The sequence below is a fragment of the Carlito syrichta genome, unplaced genomic scaffold (genome assembly GCF_000164805.1).
Source record: "Carlito syrichta isolate Samal-C Ts95f unplaced genomic scaffold, Tarsius_syrichta-2.0.1 Scaffold100632, whole genome shotgun sequence".
NCBI classification, from domain to species: domain Eukaryota; kingdom Metazoa; phylum Chordata; class Mammalia; order Primates; family Tarsiidae; genus Carlito; species Carlito syrichta.
In genome coordinates this window covers 602,227-625,808 of record NW_007044728.1, presented here as the reverse complement: position 1 = coordinate 625,808, position 23,582 = coordinate 602,227, and the positions used below count along the sequence as shown (strand labels likewise).

At 55.5% G+C, this 23,582-nt stretch overlaps 1 protein-coding gene across 1 annotated transcript in view; it reads left to right on the top strand.

Annotated features, from left to right (window-relative positions):
* NFATC1 (nuclear factor of activated T-cells 1) overlaps positions 1 to 23,379 on the top strand; it is a 67,620-nt gene extending 44,241 nt beyond the window's left edge. The window contains exons 7-9 of the mRNA XM_008064310.1: positions 3,691 to 3,746; positions 9,722 to 9,854; positions 22,427 to 23,379. Of these exons, the coding sequence (XP_008062501.1) occupies positions 3,691 to 3,746; positions 9,722 to 9,854; positions 22,427 to 23,379 (1,142 nt within the window). The remainder of the gene's footprint in view (positions 1 to 3,690; positions 3,747 to 9,721; positions 9,855 to 22,426) is intronic.
* Positions 23,380 to 23,582: the final 203 nt, after the last annotated feature.

Below are 23,582 nucleotides of genomic sequence, written 5' to 3'. Positions count from 1 at the left end.
TGTAGAGATGAGGTCTTGCCAAGTTGCCCAGGCGGGTCTCGAACCGCAGGCTCAGGCAGTCCACTCACCTCAGCCTCCCAAAGGCGCGGGATTACAGGCTGAGCCACCGAGCCCGGCTAACTTCTGTGTACTCTTGTGCCATGTCCCCACATCCACATGTGTTGGCTCTCCTGGATGTATGACTGGGAGTAGAGCACTGGAGCATGTGTGTCTCCATGTTTACTCGTGTGAGGACCTGTTGGAATTTCCACAGTGGTTGAGGTGGTTTCTTTTCACCCTGGTGTCCTGCTGGGTGGACAGGGCTGGAAGAGGCACACTGTGTGGGTGGCCTTGGGTGGAAGTGGGAGAGACTGCAGTGTGCCGGGACGTGCCCGTTGGCGACTTGACCAGTGAGGATGCTTGGTGACCTGCTGCCCCTCTGGGCACCTGCCTGCTGCAGGATCTGCATCTGGGAGTTGTTTCCTGGACCCTCCAAGCGCCCTGCATCCTACCCTGAGCTATGTAGCACTTCTCTGGCACCCTGCTGGACAGTGAAACTCGAAACCTCCCCATGCCGTAGCTAGAGGCCATGGGCTGTCTGCTACCCCGATGCCCCTCAGTGTCCAGGCAGCTGCAGGACGTCACCATGTCTACAAAAATGTCACGTCATGCTTCTGAGGTTCACAGACCAAGGATGGGCTGAGGCATGGCGGAGGCTGCATGTCCTGCCCGGTGACCCAGTGAGAAGTCTCTCCGGGCAGCCAGACTGGCAGGCCCAGGCAGATGAGAGTGCTCGGGCAGCCCCTTCTGGTCTGCACGTCATTGTTTCAGCTCTGCCCTTGACCTGTGGCCATCCAGCCCCTCTGGAGAATATGCGTGGACTCACGTGGGCCAGGCACCTGATGGACGGTCTCCTCTGTCCTGAGGAGCCACTGTGGACACAGACACTGACGTGGCAAGGGACTGCCTTGCCCCCCCCCAATTCTCCTTGGAAGGCCAGGCCAGGCTGGGCCTGTGCTCCCCATGGAAACGGCAGTGCAGCCGTTTGGCAGGTCGGCATGAAGGTTGCTCAGGCCGCAGGCGCGTCTGGGCGGCAGCCTCAGTGGGCGTGGGGAAGCCTTTCCAATGACTCATGCGGCAGGGAATTCCCTAATGATTCGGAATGTTTTTACTTCTGGACTTGGCATGGCTTCCTCCCGAGACTCCAGGGAGGCCCTGATAAGACTGAACACAAAGGCCCTTTCAGGCTGCCTGCTCCCTGCGCGGGGGCCGCATCTGAGCAGCTCTGCGCCCTGGCCTCTGCGCGTGGGCGCTTCACAGAGGACATGGCCCCGCAGGCCTGCCATTCCCGTGGGACCCGCCACACTCATGCCGCCTAGAAACAGGACTACTATGGTCATTCCCACAGAGCACGTGGCTGGAGCCACCTTTAAGCTGCCACTATCCTTCATCCTGTCCCTGCAGCATTGCTGTTTGCACACTTCTGACCATGGACACATTTGTCTTTAGAAGACAAGAGTTACTTTATGGTTCCTGAACAGGAATAGAGTGACCAGATGCCTACCCACCTTGGGCCGTGAGGCACCCATGACATGACAGACCATGGGAGGGACAGGCCCAGTGCCTGAGTGGCAGTCCCCCTGCCTTCCCTGGAGTGACTCAGGGCCTTTGAAAACACATTCCAAGGAACCAGACTTTTGACGGGAAAGTCTGAGTGTGTCTGCTTTCACTTCTTGTAGCCGGTGCCATGCAGATGTGGCTCCCCTGGGAACATCAACATGAAGGGTCCCTGCAGTTCCCCACAGCACAGGAGGAAGAGGCTGCTCTGTGCACAGCTCCACAGCTGGAGGCCCAGCAGCTGCTTGGTGCCGTGTTCCCTCTGATATTCACAAAATGACCTGACGCTGTAGAACATGCCGCTGTGAGGTGTCCCCTGTTCTTGGCCTCCCTCCTGGGGGAGGCCCACATGGTGGCTTAAGGCCCCCACTGTTCACGGACATGACAAAAGGAACGGGCTATAGTGTTTGCTATTGCTCCTCGGGTTTGGGAAAGTGGCATCCCGGGCCCTTGGAGGGCCTCAGTTTTCCTTACCCCCTCAGCGCCCTCCTGTCCTTCCTCCCTGACAGCAACGGTTTCTGTGCTCCCAAGAGAGTGTCTCAGTGAGGCTTCCCAGCAGGCTCAGGCTGACCACAGCAACTGTGCTGCAGTGTGGACACTGGACCCCAGGCTCCAGGTGGGGCTGGGGCAAGGATGCCTTTGTCATAAGAAATCTTTGAAAGTTGTTTTTAAAAGGGACCAAGAACACAAGGACTTGGTTGAATAAAGAACAGTTCTGGTTTTTATAAATGAAGTAGTAGTGAACGGGGCCAGGCAGGAGCCCATTGTAGCATGTGAGGCCAGACGTGGCCCCCTCCAGGGCTCCTGAGCTGCCTCTGAGGAAAGCTGAATGTTTTCAGTTTCCTGGTATTGCTTTCCTGGAGGAAGAATGGGTGCTCTCCCTCAGGTCGGTTCAGGTTTTATCATTGAGTGGGTTCATCTGGTGGGGAATTGGCACTCGGACCTAGGACCTGAATCTGGGGCTGGCATGGCCAGGGCATGGCCTGGCGGCCCTCACACCTCCATGTGACTCACACTTCTTCCCCCTCCCTTCATCTCCTCCCCTCTCCACCCACTGCCCAGCCCAGCACTGTGAGAGAGAAAAAGGAGATTTTGCTTAATGTATCAATAATTTAGGATTTGAAACAGACATTTTCTCCCTTGAAGACAGAGCATAAGTAAAGACTAAGTATAAATACCTGTAGTCATTTCATTTTGGAAGCAGACTTTATTATGCAGAAGATAAAAGAGAGGACAAGAGACCAGCAGGAGGCTGGCCTCTGTTAATTCAGAATGACCACCCTGACCGTCCCATCTGAGAGGACTCCCAGCTGGGCCAGACCTCCCAACTGGGCCAGGCCACACCTCTGCCAGGCGTGGGGTGAGGGAACAATGCGTCCTTTCTCTGCACCTCTGGGAGCCTTTTTATTTTTTGAAACATGCAAACAGCCATCGGGTGATGTTAAAAATACTTTTTGTTTTGCATTTCTATGTCCTGATGTGCAGGAGGCTTCAGAGAAAGGCCTTCTTCCCCCATGGTTCCTCTGCAGGGGCCTGGGTGGCCACTCCCTCCCAAAATGTGCAATATACATGGCACCCGTGCCTCACTGGGGGCCACCCCAAATGTGATCCACACATCCCAAGGCTGAGACAGGAACGAGGCATGGGGCAGAACTAGACCCAGCGCCAGGACTTGGCGGCTAGGCCCCCTGCGTGTTTCCTTGTGGCCACCTCCCTGGGAGGGTGGGAGGTACGCGGACCTTCCTGTGACCTGAATTGAGGCTGGTGTGATACTGTGCACATTGGTCCAGTGTGGATGTCTAGGAATGACCACTGATGTGTTGCTCCTTCCTGCCCGGCCCTGGGCCGGAACAGCCCCTGGCAGGGTGTCCTTGGTTCCCTAGGCACACACTCCGCTCACCTTTGGCCTGAAATCCAGTGTCAGGTCAGGGCATGTTGTCCCTGGGTCCCTGAGCACAGCCCTTGACTGTGGCCGGGGGTGGGTCCCCTGCAGTGAGATCCCCTGGCTCCGGAGTTCTGTGTCCCGGTAGGGGATCCTGGGTGCGGGGGGTCCCGCCACACAAAGTAATCAACCTTCTTTGCCCTTTCTTACAGATGGCCATCACGTCTGGGAGATGGAGGCAAAGACCGACCGAGACCTGTGCAAGCCAGTGAGTATCCTCCGCCCGGCAGGAGGAGTCTCGAGGAGTCTTGGGGGGCTGGGCTTCTGCTTGTTGAAATGAAACAACTGATAAAAATAATAGAGGGAATAACGGGACAAATAAGGGATAAAACTTAATTGTGGCTAGGCGTGGTGGCTCACGCTGTTGTCTCAGCTATTGGGAGCTGAGGAGGGAGGATTGCCTGAGCCCAGGGAGTTCAAGACCAGCCTGGGCAACATAGTGAGATCTTGTCTTTACAAAATATTTTTTAAAATTAGCTGCGTGTGGTGGCACACACCTGTAGTCCTGGCTACTTGAGAGATTGAGACAGTAGGATCTCCTGAACCCAGGAGGTTGAGGCTGCGGGGAGTCTTGATTGTGTCACTGCACTCCGGCCTGGGCGACGGAGCAAGACCCTGTCTATAAAACAGACAGGCTGAAGTTGCAAGGTACTTGCAGTAGCAGGTGCTGCAGTGATGTAGCATGACATGGAGTGCCAGGCTGAAGCAGGGAGGAAAGGTAGGACCCTGGGCAGGATGGAGGCCTCTTCACGCAGGATGTGCTTGTTCAAAGGCCAAAGAGCTGTCACGGTGCTGAGTCATATGCCAGGCCTTGGGGCATCCTGAAGAAGGGCGTCTGGCATGGACTCCCATGCCCCTTGCTTCCCTCCTGCTGTATCTGTTGCCCAGCGTGTAGCAGGGTTCAGGAGCTGGTGACATCCACAGTCTCCTACAGGGGCGGCTGGTGCCTGCCTGGACATGCTGCTCACACCATGTGCAGGCCTCTGCCAGCGTCCCCACAGTGACTCCCTCCCCATCCTCCTAGGAGCACCCGTTGCTCACTGGCTCCTGTTCATGACACAGATATGAGGGAGTACCTGGTGACAGCTCAGTTGCTTCTTCCATGGAGACATGAGTGGTGGGCTTGCACAGCAGGGTCGTGGCCAGCTCATGGCTAGGCTGCTGCCACTGCATCACCAGGTTGCGTGTCCAACACCGCTCTGCCGTCGTGGCTCCTTGGATGTCACCGCACGTGGGGCACCCATGCTTGTACCTTTTTCTTAGGTTGGCTGACTGTGGAGACCATCTTATCTGATCTCCGTGGCTGTCCCATGCTCTGCTGTCTCATGCCACCCTGCGCTCCTTCCTTCATCCCTGCTTTTGATCTGCGTGTTTGTATTTAAGGTGGTTTCTTGGAGACGACCTATACTTGAGTCCTGTTTTTGATCTGCTCTGACGGTCTCTGCCTTGAGATAGATGTTTTTAAACCACCGGTGTTCAAAGTTACTATTGCTCTGGTGGGATGTCAACATAAATGTCACATGGCCAGCAAGGGCTTTAGAGACACCGCAGCCCTGCCCACTCCACAGCCCAGTCCTCAACCCCTGACAAAGTGTCAGCTCCTTCCCACAGACAGGGATGGGGCAGTCTGGAACATGCACCTAGCGTGTACGGGCGAAGCAGCGCTGGGTGGAGGGCATCATTTCTCCTCTCCGGCCTCCTTCCCATCCTGGACAGCAGAGGCAGGTGAATGGGGACATGCAAGTGGCCAGCCTGTGAGGCTGTCAAGGGTTCTTGTCTTGGTGGGAGAACGGCTCCTGTGGAGGGAGGGAGGTGCCAGCTTCCCACTTAGCTCAGGCACCTGCCTTTTGTGCATGTTGGCCACAGGCTCTGCCCCACCCCCAGAGGCAGCCTCCTCCTCGCTACTGAAACCTCTCTGAGTGCCAGTCCTTTTCCAGAAGCCTCTCCAGTGATGGTCAGGTGGGACAGATTTCACCCTGGCCTGGGGGCCTGTATTCACAAGGTGACTCATCCTGGGTCGTGCCCAGGCCTCCCAGCATGCAGCTCACCCTTGGGCTCCTTTCGGATCCTGGCCTTTTCTTGCCTTCACCTGAGAAGCTCCCAAGGGAGGCTGGAGGCCTCGGGCAGGCAGGTCCAGATGAAGAAGTCTTGGTAGGAGGCCCATTAGCGTCAGTGTCCACGGGTTAGGGCAGATCAGAAGCATCCCAAGAACACTGGCCACGGGCAGTGCCAGCAACTGGGCCAGCCAGCCTCTCTTCCTTGCAGATCATTCCTGCGTGTCCATGAGGGTCTGTGGCTCCCTGTAGCCAGGGTGTCTGCAGCTGCTAAGGCTCGGCGGCACAAGGCATGAGGAAGTCATTGCCATGAAGTCGTGGGTGTGTCAGTCCTTCCCCCGGCTGGGGTGGGTCTGTGGGTTCTCACTCCTTTGGGCTGACCTATACAGGTCTCACTCGCATCCACGCCCCCTCGCCTCAGCCCCATCCCGCCTACCTTTCCCTAGCTCTCTCCCAGGTGTACCTGGTGTGCATGAGGGATGTGGGATGCTGTCCCTGAGAACTGGACTGCCTAGACCCCTTCCCGCCTAGCCCTGGGAGCCTTTCTGTGTTGAAAATAGTCCCAGTCGAGGTGACACATTTACTTCTCTGACATTTTCTTTTTTACGTTCAACAACGGCATATTTTAAAGGAAGCTTAGCGGTTAACCGTTGTATGTTTTAAAAGAAACTTCATGTACCTGTGAAAAATTATACACTTGAAGTTTGCTGTTTCATTCTTATCTCTTAAGTGAAACTTACTTTCATAGGTTATCTTTTCTAATCATAAGGGAACTTTACAGTCATCGTGGAAATTTGGAAAACATAAAAAAGTGTGAAAAAAGGAAATAAAACCTAATATACTCTCACTTCTTAGATAGAACCACTATCAGCATTCAGCCTACTTCCTGCCGCATGTTTTCCATTGTGTGTGTGTGTGTAGACAGTCACACAGAGACACATGCACATGTGTGCATGCACATTTGACGTGAGCCTCAGCCATTGTAAGTGCAGAGTGGGATTGTGCTGTGTGTTTGGTTTGCGTATTTTCTGTAGTTGGGTGGATCTGTGAACCTGGTGTGACAGTGGGCTTTCTACGGCAAGTTGTGGCTGTGCTGCTGTTGTTTGTGGCTGTCGCCCTTCTCCTCCGTCAACAAGAGTCCCTGGCACTGTCTTTTGCTACGTTTCCTTTTCTCCCTCCTTGGTGTATTCACACAGTCATGCCCCCATGGAGGTCACATTCTGGTCATATAACCTGTTTAGAGTTGAAGTGGATCAGCCTGTTCCCACGTCTAAACCAACCTTCCCATCACATCAAAATGACAAAACAACAACTCCAGAGTTGTGCCTGCTGCCAGGGCTGTCCTCCACCCCTTGCCCTGACCTGACCGCTGTGTCAGGGCCTCATGGCTCCTTTTGGTTCACCCTCAGCCTCAGGAGGTCATTCCCTTCACAGCTCTTCTCTCAGTGTTTTCTGTCAAGATCACACTGCTGCCGGACACAGTGGCTCACACCTGTAATCCCAGCACTTTGAGAGGCAGAGGAAAGAGGATTACCTGAGCCCAGGGACTTAAGACCAGCCTGGGAAACTTGGTGGGACCTTGTCTCTACAATAAATCAAAAAAATTAGCCAGGCATGTGCATGGTTGGGGTGTGGGTCCTGAACCCATGCCTGCCTGTGGTTCCAGCTACTTGGAAGGCTGAGGCAGGAGGATTACCTGAGCCCAACAGATTGAGGCTGCAGTAGCCAAGATCATACCATTGCACTCTATCCGGGGCAACAGAGTGAGACTCTGACTCAAAAAAACCAAACACACACACATACACACACACACACACATACTTCTCTGACCTTGCCTCAGTGGAGGACACCATCAAGCAACAGCCAGACCTGCGGTATCTCCTTCTGTGTCACTGAACCCTCTGAAACAGCCGGAGAAGGCATCTCTTCTCTTATCCCTGTGTGAGTGAGTAGACCAGGACTCAGGACAGCCCAAACCTCCAAGTTGGCCTAGCAGGGGAAGCCCAGAAATGCTTTGCAGTGAGGCAGCCCTTGTGGCCATGCATTTGATCAAGCATAGCCACTATCCCGTCGTGACCCTTGCTCTCCCAGAATGTTTTTATTTTATTTTTATATTTTTATTATTTATTTATTTATTTTTGAGGCAGGGTCTCACTGTCACCCAGATTGGAATGCTTGCATAGCTTGCTACAGCCTCCAACTTATGAGCTCAAGTGATCCTCCCACCTGGTGTCACCACACCCAGCTTTTTTTAAAAAACTTTTTGTAGTGAAGGGGGGGGTCTCACTGTGTTGCCCAGGCTGGTCTCAAACTCCTGGCCTCAAATGATTCTCCTGCCTTAGCCTCCCAAAACTCTGGGATTACAGGTGTGAGCCACCACACCCAGCTTTCCTGGAGTATTTTTGGCAAGAGGAAAAAGAGTTAGGGCAGGAGATGCCTGTGTGCCTGTGACTTCTTCTGAATTAAATCAAGTTAATAAAACAATAGAAGTAGGCTGCCTGGAGCAAGCATAGTCCCCGGGGCATGGTGCCTGGAATGGGTCACAGGTGGGGTCCCACCCCAGTCAGGTGCCTGGACCTCAGCCTGTGGCTTCTGTGCCTCTGAAACATCATCTTTAAATGGAGGAAGCTGGGTCTGAAATCCTCTTCAGTTTTCTGTTTTTAACACTCTGAGATATTGTTATTGTGATTCAATCAATTTTGCTATTAAATTGGGTAGCAAGCTACAATTAATTACTTTACAAAAGAAGTCATACAATGGATTTTTCATATATACTTTCCCTGCTTGTTAAAATAAATCATATGATTTTAAAAAATAAATTAAAGAAACCTTGTGGAAGCCAGCTTTTACCCCCAGATATGAAGTGGACCCCTCCGCAGAGAGCTGCCTGTGTCCTGTTCCTTAGGATTTACTTGGGACCCTGTGTCCGTGTGGCCCAGGGAGCTCGCCTGTGCGTGGGTCCCAAACCCAACCCACGACTGCCCTGAGCAGGGCCGTCTTACCTGCGTGGCCTGTTTCTTGTGTCTGCGCTTGAAAGAGCGTGACTTATATAACAATGCTGCCGGTTTTTGTTTTAAAAGCATGAAAAGGAACAGCTGCTGCCACAGCCCATTCCATCTTCTCTGTGCCTCAGTGTTCCCAAATGTTCCCGCCTGGGTCTGCAGGCTCGGGGTCTTCATCTTCCTCAGTGGCAGTGAATTTGGGGTTTGAGTGAGGATGCTGACCGTTGTCAAAAGTGACAGAAACAGCCTGGCCCCCGAGACGGCGTGCCTAGGAAGCCCTTCCCCTCCCATGACCTGAGCAGGGACTGTGCCCCAGAGTACCATCCACCCATTGGGGGTAGAGGTCCCTGAGCCTTTGGTATGAGGGCAGCTGAAGACTACTCCACCAGTGGCTACAGGCAGCCTTGGCACCAGGCAGTCACCTCCCATATGCACAATGTTCCTCTTTTCCTGGTCTCTCTTCCCACAATTGGTAAAACTTCAGTCTTGATGTTGACTATACAGTCTTTTTTTTTTTTTTTTTTTTAGAGACAGGTTCTTGCTCTGTTGCCCAGGCTAGAGTGCAGTGGTGTGATCTTGGCTCACTACAATCTCAACCTCCTGGACTTAGGTGATCCTCCTGCCTCAGCCTCTTGAGTAGCTTGGGGTTACAAGCACCACCACCATACCTGGCTAATTTTTTTGATTTTTTTATAGAGACAAGCTCTCACTATGTTGCCAGGCTGGTCTCGAACTCCTGGGCTCAAGCAGTCCTCCTACCTCAGCCTCCCGAAGTGCTAGGATTACAGGCATGAGCCACCACACCCAGCCCAAATACCCAGTCTTGATTTCGAAATCTTGTCATTGTGGGAAAAGAGTTGGCTCAACTGCCCTGAGAATGTCTCTGAGATTCTAGATGCCAAGGGCAGCTTTTTTTCTGGGAGTGCACGGCAGGACCAGGCCCACATGTGTGTGCAGGTGTCAGGCATGGAGCCGCTGCCTGAGCCTTGGTGGCTGCTTCTAGACAGCCTGGTGGTTTCTGTTATGGGAAGCCTGCCACGCTGCTGGCCAGCAAGAACTGCTTCCAGGCCTGGCATTCTCACCTATGGGAAACTGACATCTCTCTCCTGTCTGCTGTTTCCTCCTAGAACTCCTTGGTGGTGGAGATACCGCCATTCCGCAATCAGAGGATAACCAGCCCCGTGCAAGTCAGCTTCTACGTCTGCAACGGGAAGAGAAAAAGGAGCCAGTACCAGCACTTCACGTACCTTCCTGCCAATGGTAATGCTGTCTTTCTGGCCTTACGCCCCGAACACCAGTGCGTGGGGTGCTTTCTCTAAAGGACATGGGGACAGGGAGACGGCGTCGCTGTGGGGCCATGTGTTGGGGCATGCACTTAAGCTGTGACGGCCCGCCAGTAAGACTGATTCCCCAGTGCCCTCACAAGAATGAAAGAAAAGTGGGGTTTTAGGTGTCTTTTCCTTGATTGCTGTGGGGAGAGAGTGGTGCGTGTTTGGCTAATCGCTGGTCATTCAGCAGCCTTAGTGAGGTCAGCTCTTCTGCTCACAAGAGCCGGGGTGGCCTTGGTGTGGACTGCAATCCTGTGGATGGTTGAGGTGAAAAGGGCAGGTAGTTACAGTGACTTTGCAGGGGTCTTTAGAAACGAACCCTGGCGTTTACTTCTGAAGGCCGATGCCTGGTGTGGCCGTTAGGATATTTCATGTGATGTTTCTCCAGGGAACAATATCCCTGAGCCACCAGCTTGAGCCTGCATCCCTTTTGCTCAGCCTGATGTCCCCTTCTTGAGGATGGCTCCTTTTCGAACACACACAAAAATCAGCTTACCTTTTCAACTGTTTTGGGTGTTTTCTTAAAGAAAAAAACCCATCAGGTGAAGTTTGTTTTTCCACTCCCTAGACCAGTAGAAAAGAAAGGTGTCTCCCGGCGCCCCGGCTTCCTGTGTGGGCGCAGGCCTCCCCCAGGCGGCAGGATGTACGTTCAGAGGACAGAATTAGCTGTCGTCCTGAACTGTATTGTATTTTGGGTAAGCTCAGCGATGTCAGCAGCCTTTTTTATATTGTTGCTTCTTCTCTAAAGGCTGAAGAGATTCATATAGTTTAAGAGGGAAGTTATATACTGAAAACTAATTGCAGAGGCAGCTGCATTGCTACCTTAGTCAAATCAAGGCTGTTGAAGTTTTCCGTTTTCTCTATGTGTAAGTGGCGTTTTCAATAGACTGGATCATGAGAAAGGCCTAGGACATCTGCGTTGGTGTGATACTGCCAGGGCTCCCTGTCTCATCAGGCAGATCCAGGGGATGCCTTTCAGGACTTGAGTGGGAGGACATTGCTGTGGCATTGTCGTGGCAAGAGAGCATTGTGGGTAGAGCCTTGTGGTGCTGCTGTAGCATGAGAGCATCCGTGGACAGAGCCTCGCCTCATGGCATTGTTGTGGCATGACAGCATCCATGAACAGAGCCTCATGGTGTTGTCATGGCATCTACCATGGCATGAGAATGTCCATGGGCAGAGCTGTGGGAAGGATGGGAGTGGCCCAACACCTGGTGTAGGGACGCTTCCCCATGTCCTGTGGCCTTTTGTGGATGAATGTCATCTGTCTTGCCCATACTCCATGAATCGTATCCCTTCCTGGAGGAAGGGACAATATATCTTACAAAAGAAAATATTTAGTCCTATTTTGAAAGTGTAATGATTGTGTCCTAATTAAACTTCAAGCATGGTTGACCACAAATTGAATGTTTTAAAGAAAACCCAGGCCTTATAAAGAAAAATCGCTTTCCCAAGCAGGGGTAGAAACAGCGCCAGCATTAATCTTCTCTGTTCACCTGGCACACGGCCGAGCTGCCGCAAGTTTGCCTAGTGCTGGGTTTGGCGCAGGTCGCCCCATGTCAGGCAGAAGCAGCTGTGCGTGGACTGCGCACCCTTTCCACATGGCGGCTGAGGCTTCACGACCTGTGACCACAATCATGACATCGGCGGGTCTGAGCTGCTGCGGCCCCTGCCCCCTGCCAGCCGCCCAACCACCCCCTGTCCCCCCGCCTTGCTCGGGCCCAGCACCCTCCCTCCTCCTGCCCATCGTGGCCCTCCAGCCTGGATCCAGCCCTCTGCCTGATGCCCAGCTCCACACTCCGACCACACCCGCCAGCACGGCTCTTCTTCAGCACGGGCCATCCCATGCCTCAGGTGCAGCCTCCCTTCAGCCTCCCTCACCTCTCCTCTCCTGGACATGGGCCTCCAGCGCCCCTGGACCCCTGAGACCTCCGCCAGGCCCCACCCATCCCGGGAGCTCCTTTTCCTCCCCGCCCAACCCTGCCTGGCCCCAGGGGCTAAGAACTGACCCTGCACCTCTAGCCCATGAGCCCCCCTAACTGAGCCTCCAGGCTACCGCAGGCCAGACCCTTCGTTGACTTGGTGCCCAAAGCACGGGGCTGTCAGCATGTGGTTCTCACGATAAATAAATGAGCAAATGGAAACCAGAACCGCATCTGTGTCCGTGTGATGTCCCTGCTGTGCTGAATCACCTCCGCCGTCAGGAGGAAGCGCATCTGCCTTTCGAGTCAGCCTGTTGCTGCGGTGGGACCATGGGGGCTGACGGGGCTGAGGCTGAGGCTTGGGGGCTCATGCCCTTGGCCGAGGGTCTGTGGGGCCCAGGATAGGTTAGTCCCTGGGTACCCTTACGTGTCAGGGCCTGGTCATGCAGGAGTTCCCAAGCAGAGGTTCTCGTATCTGTCCCCCACCGTGGGCAAACACCCATCCCCTGAGAACCCAAAAGGCAGATGTGCACGCAGGTGTTCACACGTGGTCCTCCATGCTCCACGTGCCACACTGTGCGAGGCGGGTATTGGTGCTCCCTTCATACGGGCAAAGGAGGTGCCTTCACAGCTCGAGGGGCTCAGGCTAGGGCCCCCTCACGCCCAAGTGTCAGCCCAGGCCCCTGCCTAGCTCAGGAGTCCCACCTGGTTTCCAATAAAGTAGATCATTCTGGCACTGCCAGCCCATGCCATGGCTTGTGATCACATTCCTGCTGGCCAAAGGGGGTGTGAGCTCCGGGAACCACAGCTGCCAAGTGTGGTGTGGTCAAGTGCACCAGTCTCACCTGCAGCAGCTCGTGCTGCCCACTGTCCTGTCCAGAAGCTTCACAGCCACCAGCGAGGTGCTTCCATTCAAATCCTTTCACTGCACTTGCTCTTCCAGCCAGAAGTCAGGGGGTTGTGTTCTGACCGCTCTCTCTGAATGTTAAACCTGATGCCACAGAAGCACAGTGGTGAACTTTCACACACTGGGGATGTGGCCCCTCTGAGTATACAGGGACTGTTGAATGTTCTGGTAGGAGCAGTTGCTCCCAGGAGACCTCCCAGCTGTTAGAAGCAGGGCTCCAATTAAAGGAGAACTGGAGACATACTTGCCCTAAAATGCTGGCCTGGTATGAGACATGCAGATGTCTTCACTGCCTCTCACACTGCCTGTGGCCTAGGACCCTGTGTTCTAAAACAAAAGACAGGCTTGGATGGGGAAGATTTTGCTGCAGAAATTGGAGATGAGGGAGGAACAGATTAAGGAACGGATGCCGGGATCCAGGCAGGTGTGAACAAAAGACCATGGTGTTCAGGGCCTGTTGAGGAAGCCCTGAGCCTGGGGGATCCATGCCTGTAGAAGATGGAACGGGCAGTCACAGAGGGGCTGGAAGTCCCATGCCAACAGACAGGACAGGCAGCCATGGAAGGGGCTGGGGGTCCTAAGCCCACAGATAGGACAGGTGGCCGCAGATGGCACCGGGGGTCCCACGCCTACAGATGGGATGGGCGGCTTTGGAAGGGACTAGGAGTTCCGTGCCCATAGACAGGGATGGGGGTGGAAAGTGAGATGGATAGCTGTGGAGGGGATGAGGGGGCAGAAGGTAGTTTTGTTTGGAAATCTAAGGGCCACGAGCCACCAACAACAAAGGAAGTGTGAGTCAGTGGTGAGACTAGGCGCCAGGAGGCCTGGGCATAGGACTGCATGGCACAGGGACACGTCTGAGCTGGTAGACGTGTCCTGTGAGCCTTGGGGACCCGCCATCCACGGGGCCTCTACAGAAAACCCTTGTGAGCCCTTGACAGAGGAGCCACCCCCCCATGTACCCAAGGCTGCCATTCCCACAGCATGGCTCTTGTGCCTCCAACTGGCGTCGTGAGCCCTGGAGCCCGGCCACCAGAGGATGAATCATGCTCTCTGCAGGCGCAGCTTGGCAATGATTGGGTGAAACCCGATCGGTGTGTTTTTTGGCATGTGCAGTCTATGTTGACTGTCCTCTGCCATCAGCCTAATTGGGCAACACTTGGATCCCAGTGGCTATGCCCTGGAGGACAGCAGGCCCATCCATACCTGCGGCCACGCTGGCACCCACAGATGATGGAACTAGTGCACTTGGCCCTCTCAACGGGTAGATTCTGACTTGTCCCTCCGTCACATGACTAACCTTAAGCTTTCATGCTTTGTACATGGGCCACATCAGTCCCCACCCAGGGGATCAAGGCGAGACCATGCAGGACAACACTGAGGTGGGTCCCGGACACGTCACTGGGGTCAGCGGGTCAGCCGTCATCGCCATCACCTGTGGAGCTGAGGTTTCAGCCTATCATCTGTGATGACTATAGCTGAAATGTGCACATCCTTGTGAGTCCAGACGACCATGCCTTCCCAGAAGCTTGGAGTGTCATCCAGCTGGGATGCCAATGGAACCGCATGGGAAGACAGGAGCATCTTCCCAAAGGAAGGGCTGACGAGGTTCGGGATCACACCCACACTGTCCCAAGTGAGGTGGCCTGTGGTGGATGCAGGTCACCCTCCATGGCCCGTGGTTACCTTTGGCCCTGCACATGGGGAAGCACTTTGTCCTCGCCCTGAGACAGGCTCCCAGATGGCCCATCGCTGCCCTTCCTTTTGATTATTTGGGAAAACCGTGCCTTGCAGCTGTCATTCCTGGCCGTGTTGGTGGCAGAACTCGGGCGTTCAAGCCACGCGGCAGGCGGGAGACAGTCAAATCTTTGTTTCTAGGGGCTCAGACTTGAACAGAGCCTCTTTTGTTTGGGGTGGTGGTGCATACCTGGTAAAGTAATTCAAGCTGAAACACTCGAACTCACTTAAAACGGCGCGGGAGGGGAAATCACAGAGGGATAATCTGTGCTGAAGCACGGCACCTGCACCATCCTGGCGCTTGACGCGTTACCTTACGTGGGCCCAGGGCCACCTGGGGACCAGATGTCAGTGCAGACGAGAAGCGTCTGTCTGCTCAGGCCCATAGCAGAGCCCCATGGACTCGGCGGCTTGTGAGTGACAGATGTTTATTTCTCCTGTTCCAGAGGCAGGGGTCGGGTAGGGGCATGGGCGAGTTCTGCAAACCCTTCTGCCAGCTTCTCATGTCTTGCATAGCCGAGAGAGTGATTCTTCCTCTCTTATAAGGACACCAGCCCACAGGGTCAGGGCCCCACCCATGACCTTACAGTTTTACCTGTTACCTCCTAGAAGCCCCATCTCCAGATCAGTCACATGGGAGATTAGGGCTCCAACTTGAGTCTGGGGGGGATACAGTTCTATGCCTAGCCGTGTCCCTGGCATGTCTGAAGCCAACATGTGGGCATGCTCCAGGCCCTCTGCCACTTGTCTGCAGCCCAGATCATGGAGCCAGCCCATCCACTGACCATGCAGAGACCCTGCAGATGCACAGGCCATACCAGCTGTTCAGAACGTGTGTCAGGTCCCACCCCTCATGGTCTTCAGATAGATCTTGATACCTGCATCTTAGCTGGGGAAATTTCAGGCTCCTGGGAATTGAGAATTCCTCATGGTCACACAGCTAGGGATGTCTGGGTAGGATTCAGCTCAGGTAGGCTAATGCCAGGGGGCCACAAATGGGTAGCTCTCCATCTGACCTATGCAGACACCGTATGGCACCTCCTCAGGCTGCAGGAGAAACACTCAGTGGCTCTATGCTCGGAAAGGGGGTTGAAGAGAACGCTGACAGGAAGGCCATGGCTTCTTGCGTGTGTGCCATGAGCTGCATGTTGTCCTATGCCCGTTTTGCCCTCTGTTCTTCACTGTCAGATCCTGGGCCCAGGACAGTGTAGGTCAGATGCTGCTCTGGGTGCAGCAGGATGGCTCAGTCCCCATGTTTGTGTCTAGTGACACTGGCTTTCAGATAAGATGACTGGACTCAGGAGCTGTTAGCCTCAATGGTACCAGTCCCTAGACTTCTCCTTCACAAGTGATAGGGCTGTCTCCATGGGGCTCAGCAAGCCCCAGTGAGGGGACTGGCCACGCTGCCCTGCAGTGGAACCTAAGGGCACAGCCCTGCATTGGGCTACCTGGGACCACGGGGTCCTCCTGTATCTGGTGCTGGTTCTGTGCATGGTGTCAGCCCACATGGGGCCATGGAAGGAGTCCAGAGATGGCATCATTTCCTGCTACAGCAGGAAAGCCCCACTGTGAGGCCCAGGCCTTGGGAGGGTAGTCTCAGGAGAGATGAGAACCTAGGTCTTTCCCTAATGGCCTGTGTGCCCTGCACAATCAAGACATCACATGCTGCCGCATTGGACACCTGCGGGGGCTGGCCCTGGTGCCGTCCTTCCCATCATAGTCCTGGGTTCATGCCAAGCTGGGAGTCAAGATACAGTTCTGCCCCTGGGCCCAGCTTGCTTCATTGAGTGGAGCAAAGACTGTCCAAGCATGACGTGGGGGGCAGTGCCTACCCAATGGTCGCCCTGGGGAGAGGGGCTCTGGGCCTGCTGGTGCGAGGGGATCCACATTAGGAGTCATGTCCTAGGTGGTCTCAGAAGCTACACTCAGTTTGGGCTGCCTGTCAGAGGCCCCTTCATGACATCGAGCTCTAGCAGGAACAAGAGCCATGCTTGCATGAGATGCCATGGCATGGTGGTCATGAGCTGGGAGGACCTCACTGCTCCTGGGAGTCATCTGAGAAGAATCTGGCCAGGCTGTCAGGAGCCTCAACAAGCCCCTCGCAGGCTGCCCTGGGTGAGAGGGCTCCAGAAGGCGACCCCGCCCCACTCAGGGCTGCAGAGACAGGGTAGTGATATCAGCACAGGAATCCAGTAAGGGGGCCTGCTCATGTCTCACCCACTCATGTCCTGCCTGCAATTGCTGTATAGGAATGGAAGCCCATTTGCCAGGTGTAGGGTTTTGTCAAGAGAAGCCAGAAGTGTTCTGGAATGCTTTTTGGCCCATGTGCTCAGTGTGGACAAGAAGGGGCTTCGGGGGAGGCCCCAGGGGAGAGGATCACCCATCTCATTGCCCTGCATCTGTTGCCAAAACTGTTGCCTGCTCTTAGCCTGGAAAAACCTGGAAATGCTGTGTCCCGGCCTGGAGTGGGAACCCTCCCCAGGACTCACTCCAAGTGTTCTCATTCTGAGTAGAGATGCTACCACAGCTATCCAGGAGAAGATCGGCTTTCAGAGAAGGCACAGCCATCAGAGAGAACCTTGACCTTCAGGGTGAAGCTCAGCTGTCAGGGAGAAGTACGGCCACCAGAGAGGAGCTCAGCCATCTGAGAAAAGCTTGGCCATCAGGGAGGACCCTTGCTGTCAAGGAGAAACTCAACCATCAAAGAGAAGCTCAGCCTTCAAAGAGAAGCACAGCTATCAAGAAGCAGCACAGCCATCAGAGAGAAGCTCAGCCATCAGGGAGGAACCTGGCCTTCAGAGAGAAGCTCAGCTGTCAGGGATAAGCATGGACATCAGGGAGAAGCCCAGCTATCAGAGAGAAGCTTGACCTTCAGAGAGAAGCTCAGCTGTCAGGGAGAGGCATGGCTATCGAGGAGAAGCCTGGCTGTCAAGGAGAAATTCAGCCATCAAAGAGAAACTCAGCCTTCAAGAAGAAGCATAGCCATCAAGAAGAAGCACAGCCATCAGAGAGAAGCTCAGCTGTCAGGGAGAAGCCCAGCCCCCGTCAGGGAGAAGAACAGGTGTCAGAGCAAGGCCAGACACTGAACAGGCCTCCATACTCTTAGAAAGAGGACACAAAGCATGATGCTTTAGGATACAAGGAGGTAGGTTAGTGGTCAGATCTGCACAGTGGAATCTACCTTGTGCCATCTTCACCAGTGGCCACTGCTGTGCTGAGCACGAACAACATAGTTGCCACGATGCTGTCACCTGCATTGCTCAGGTAGTGTGGTGTTCTGGACACAGTTGCTCAGGGTGCACATGAATTAGATTGTGTCAGGGTCTTTCCATACCTCCCATCCCAGTCCTCATGGCCCAGGGCAGCAGAGGCAGCCCAACGTTGGGTCATATCAGGCATCAACTGGAAAGAGCTCTCTGGGCTGTGGGCTTGTACGCAGTGGTGCCTCTCTCCAGCAGCGACATGGGACAGGCAGGGACTGGCCTGGCATCCATGCGGCATGCATTCTCTCTTCACTGATGGGAACAGGAGGCGTCTTATTACTAGGCTCTGATTTACAGAGCAGGCATCTGTTTTCTCTTAAGTCCACATGAAAGATGCAGTTAGACACATGCCGTCGTACCACGTTCATACCCTTATGCCTCTGTGGTGCTGCAAGAATGGCAGGCAGGTGGCTCGAGATTTCAGAGGTCAGCTTTTGCCTTTCCCAGGTTCTCTGTCTCAGGGAGGCCGAGGATCTCTGGGACTTCGGTCTGCGGAAAATGTCCTGAAACCCCACCTGACTGATGCCACATCTCTTAGTTGTGAGGAACGGGAGATGGGCTAGGCATCTGCAGAAGGCTGTCTCTGGGCAGGAGACAGACTCTGGACCTTGTGCCAGACCTTGGAGGCTGGGCTGAGAGCCGTCGAGGGGGAGCACTGTACACCCAGCTGAGGGACATCTCAGCAGGTGCAGAAGATGGTGTCTGTGGATTGACTGGGGCCACCTCTCTGGGCAGATGAGGCCACACACAGCATCTTCCCTTTGCACCCACCAGTGCAACGCTACGGAGGACCAGCTGGTGTCCCCTGGAACTGATGGACTCAGACTCACTCTTGAGATGTCATGAGATACTATCACTGGCAGGCACCTCCAGTGACCCTGGGCTCCAGGCTGCTGTCCCCCAGTTCATCTCAGATAATGCTCAGTGAGAGAGAAGTGGTATGACAGGCATAACCCCCAAGTGAGGAAAAACCCATTGCACTTGCCTCTGTGGGCTAATGCGGGCCGTGTGGTGGACAGAGCATCCACAAGGCCTGTTCGCCTGCTTGGGGGCCCATGGACCACCTCTGTCCTGGGCCCAGGCTCCCTCAGGGCGATGTAGGTGGGTCCTGAGGCTACCACAGGCCACAAGAGCTCCTGGAAGACGTGTAGAAAGCGAGTCCTGGTGTCTTGCAACCCTGTGCTGCCGCAAGCCTTCACAGGGACTGTCCCAGAAGAATCCAAGGGGCCCAGAGACCACGGGAGTTAGCATTGGTGTCCTGGCAGTTTTAAACAGGTCACGCCTGGCTCCACCCTGCCTGACAACCTCTGGACTCTCGCCCTGGCCTGCCCCCTGCCGTGCCTGCCCTGGTGACCAGTGAGTTACGGCCACTGGTGTCTCCTGGGCAGCTATACCCAGGCTGTGCCTTCAGTGCCACCAGAGCCATCAGCAGGAGTTTTTAGAGAGCTCAGGGGACCCTTCACAGGGCAGACGCGCCAGCCCTGGCACCTGGCCTTGTTTGGGGCCTGGCTGAACGCCCCAGGCAGTAGAGAGAGCATCCCAGCAGGGTCTTAATTGAAGCTTCCAGTCATATGCTTTTGTTTAAGATCATAAACTCTGAAAATTACCACTCTCATTTAGAGCTTAACCTTTGCTGCTACAGACACAAGCGTCTCGCACCCTCCTCTCCAGAGCTGGGGAAACTCAGGTGCCTGCTGGGGTTACTCCACTGTCTGGACTGCGTCCGGCAATGGCAGTGCCTCTCAAGGGTTGGGGCCTGATTCATGAAGAGCAGCAGTCAAGCACTGCCTCCTGGGCTGCCCTAGGGGACTGATTCCATCCTAGACCTGCCACTTCTGAGTTTGCAGCAGGCTGGACATGGCTGAAGCCCTGTCTCCCCATGGATTGTCCAGGTGGGGCCACAGCTCAAAGCCAACCTTGTCCCCTGAATGAACAACCTTGTCCCCTGCCTGTGAGCACTGCCTCCGAGACCTCAGAGAAAAGCTTGACCATCAGGGAGGAGCCTTGCTGTCAAGGAGAAACTCAACCATCAAAGAGAAGCTCAACCTTCAAAGAGAAGCACAGCTATCAAGAGGCAGCACAGCCATCAGAGAGAAGCTCAGCTGTCAGAGCCTGTAGTGTGAAGTAAGCAGACAAGCCCTGTCTTATGGTGAATACGGGATGCTACTCCGTCCCCCCTGCAGGTAGTCCTGAAGCCACGTGGGAAGCTGCCTCATCACTGTCTGTCTTGATTCTGCAGCCCAGAGTAGATGGCTGGTGATGGTCCAGCTACCTGCAGGAGATGCCGAAAGAGGCCAGCCCAGGTGGAGTCTTGCAGAAGGCTGCCTCTAGGTACTGATGCTGGGTCCAGGAGTATCTGGGAAGCCTGAGAAAGACAGGCTCCTCCAGGTCCTGAGTACACAGACCATCAAGAGCCTCTCTGAGGGTAGCCACGTACCGAGGAACCAGGCCCATACTCAGCCCAGTGGCAGTATGGTGCAGGCTCTCTTCCAGACACACCTAGCCCTCCCCAGCTGAGCACTGACGCACCCAACCCTTGGTTCCTCCCAAAGCACAAATGTTGACTCCAGACGGCCTGCCAGGCCCCACCGATGTAATGGCGAGTCACACAGGTGTCCCTGAGCATGGCAGTGACCCTGGAATGTGATTCCAGCCTAACCCAGCATCCCCTGGTGCCTCATGGTGGTACTCTCGGGAAAGGAGGAGGAATGGCAGCATCCTGGGAGTCACCAAACCCAGCGCTCATGGGCACCACCTAGAGACTGCCCTTGTCCTGCACCACCCCTGTGTTCCTGTGTCCCTGACTGTGAGCAGTAACTGGACTCTCCCTGAGAAGGCCAGGACGTTTGAACTCCCGGTAGACAACAGAACCCAGGAGGGGCCACACACTCCCTGCCAAGCACATTGTGGGCTCTATGCATCACATTTGTGAGCTCCAAGCTGAAGGACTTGCCAGCAGTGGAAGGCAGATCCTTCCTCGGAAGGTTCACAGTCACTACTGCCCCATTACTATCTTCCTGCCATCTGGGTGCCAGCGCCTCCCTGTAGTCTTGTCACTTGAAAGCCTGCACCAACCCACCCAATGCACAAGGTGGGCATTTTGCAGATTTGAATGAATGAATGGAAACAGGGATGGAGAAACCAGCATCAGAAACCACAGAACAGACGAGTCTGTGGGGAACCCCCAGCCGCTGAGCACTCCAGTTACTGTCTGTGGACTGGCAACTCTGCGGGTCACCCGATGGGAAAACACCCTGGATGGGGTAGTCTGTGGACACCTGTGGTGTGGACATGAGATGCTTGGCAGCCTGCAGGCCTCTTCCCGGCTCACAGCACCAGCAGAGGCACTGGCGTCCATGCTGGGGCACATGGCTGCCCGAGGAGGCCGCGCTTAGTGCAGGTGCTCCCACATAGCTGAGCTTCAGGAAAATTCCGTACTCCTTGCTCCTGGCTGCCATGGCCGCATAGGCACTGCAGCGTAATGGGGACCAGATGCGCGTGCTGGCGGGCTTGGGCCTGGGCTAAGCATTGCTCTCAAGCTGTGGAGACACTTTTATTTGTTTAAGGAGGGGTCCTGCTCTGGGCGTGTTTGCACTTGGAGCCCGTGTGCGGGTTTGGGGCTGCACAGAGGCCCACGAGGCCATGGAGGGGAACTTCCTCTCTGTGGCTTGCCCCACTGCCAAAACCCACCGTGTGCAGCGCGTGAGGAGGCACAGACATGGGAGGAAAGGCTAACGATTGACCACTGTCCACATTGCATTTGCACCAGGCAGCCCTGCACATGTTACACCTCTGAGTGTGCTGTGGTGAGCCGCTGTCAGAATCACATACCCATCAGGGTGTCTCCTCTACACAGTGTAAGTGCTGCAAGAACAAGAGCAGGTAGGCAGTGGTCTGCAATGCTGGTCCCTGACAGTGGCATCACCCTGGCCCAAGCCTGCAAAGGGACCTCAGGGACGTGGCACCCGACCTCGAGAATCGGGCGTCTGTCCTGGGAGACAGCTTCCCCTCAGGCTCTTCTGGAAGACTCAGCCTTGTCAGGCGGGGTGGGCTGGAGAAGGGTCTAGAAACAGTGAGGAGCCTTGCCTCAGCCCAGCGGCCTGGTCCTCCGGTGGCCTCCTTCCAACCATCCCTCCAGGAGGGAGGCAGGTCAGGCCCGAGGGCACGTGCTCACCCCTGTGTGGAGTGTATAATTTCAGTCTTGGTGATGAACAGCCCCTCCTGTGGTGGGTAGCCATTTGTCTTCAGGTTAGACTTTGACTCCCAGAGGCCATCCTGTTGTATGTCCGAGTTTATCAAATGTGCAGACGTTGATCGAGCTGCGTGTCGGTAGCAGAAGTGCGGTAGAACATCCAAGTTAAAATTCTCACTTTGATTGCTACAAATCCACAGGCCCCTGGGTCCAGAGCTTCCCGTGCAGTTTGCAAATGGGCTTTTATGGCACGTTAGTGCTGTGGGGGATTCCAAAGAAAACAGCCCGCGCCACTATGAGAACCAGCTGTGGCGTCCCGAGCCCATGACTCACCCCTCTTTTTAATGGGTGGGAGGACCAGGCAGAGGACAGAGGGACTCAGTCAAGACGCTGTTTGTTTTGTGGAGGGTATCCTAGCCACAGCCCGCCCGAGTGCGCCCATCTGCAGCCGGTGTTTATGTAACGTTTTTTTCCTTCTTGCAGTTCCAATTATAAAAACAGAGCCCACGGATGACTACGAGCCCGCTCCGACCTGCGGACCAATGAGCCAGGGACTGGGTCCCCTCCCGAGACCTTACTACAGCCCGCAGCTGGCCGTGCCACCCGAGCCTGGCTCCTGCCTCGTGGCAGGTTTCCCAGCCTGTCCGCAGAGAGGCTCGCTGATGCCGGGACCCCCTGGAGCGGGCCCCAAGCTCCATGACCTGTCCTCTGCCACCTACACCAAGGCCATGGCCAGCCCAGGCCACTGCCCCCTGGGGCTCCCACAGCCAGCCGGAGAGGTCCCCGCCATCCAGGATGGGCCACGGCCCGTAGCCGTGCACCCCGGCTCACCCGGGCAGCCGCCCCCCACCGTGCTGCAGCCGCAGGTGAGTCAGCCTCCGGGCAGCCACGTCCCTGGGCTCCGGCACGTACTCCGCCCCAGCAGCCCCTCTTCTCCGTGCCTACCCGCCACCCAGGAGCCACCCTGCTTGCAGCTCTGCAGCGCCGCGTGCCCACCTGCCACGGGCCGCCAGCAGCCCCCGCTGCCGAAGGTCCCCAGGGACGAGTCTGCAGCCGCCCAGCCACGGTCGCCGCCCGAGGTGCGTGCGGACGGTGGCCCTGGCTTGGCCCCCATTCCTGTAACCGTCAAGCGGGAGCCTGAAGAGTTGGACCAGTTGTACCTGGACGACGGTAAGTGCCGCAGCCATGCACTGCACCCACCTGGCCGCATCGTGCTCAGAGGAGAGGTGTATGGGTTGGCCGCCGGCACTGTCACACAGGTGCCGGGTGTGGGGACACTGTGCGGCACCCATGTTGGGCAGTGGCAGCCATGTGGGCACTGGTTGCTGGCTCTGCTCCAGGCACCTCTCCACGGGGCTCTTGCTGGGCCCTCAGCCACGGGCTCCTGTGAAGCTTGCCTGGGGGCTGAGGATGCCCGGGTCACTGTCTGCCGTTGAACACGGGGCAGCCCAATCTCAGGAGGACTGGCTGAGGATGGACCCTGGCTCAAGGCAGCCTTGGCCCAGCCGCTATGGGTCAAGGCCTCATAGGAGCCACTGGGGCAGAAGCTTTGCTAACAGTGATGGACACTTCACTCAGCGCCGCCTTGTAGAGGCGTTTAAACACAATGGTGGCCTTGTCAGGGCCATGGATGGAGGCT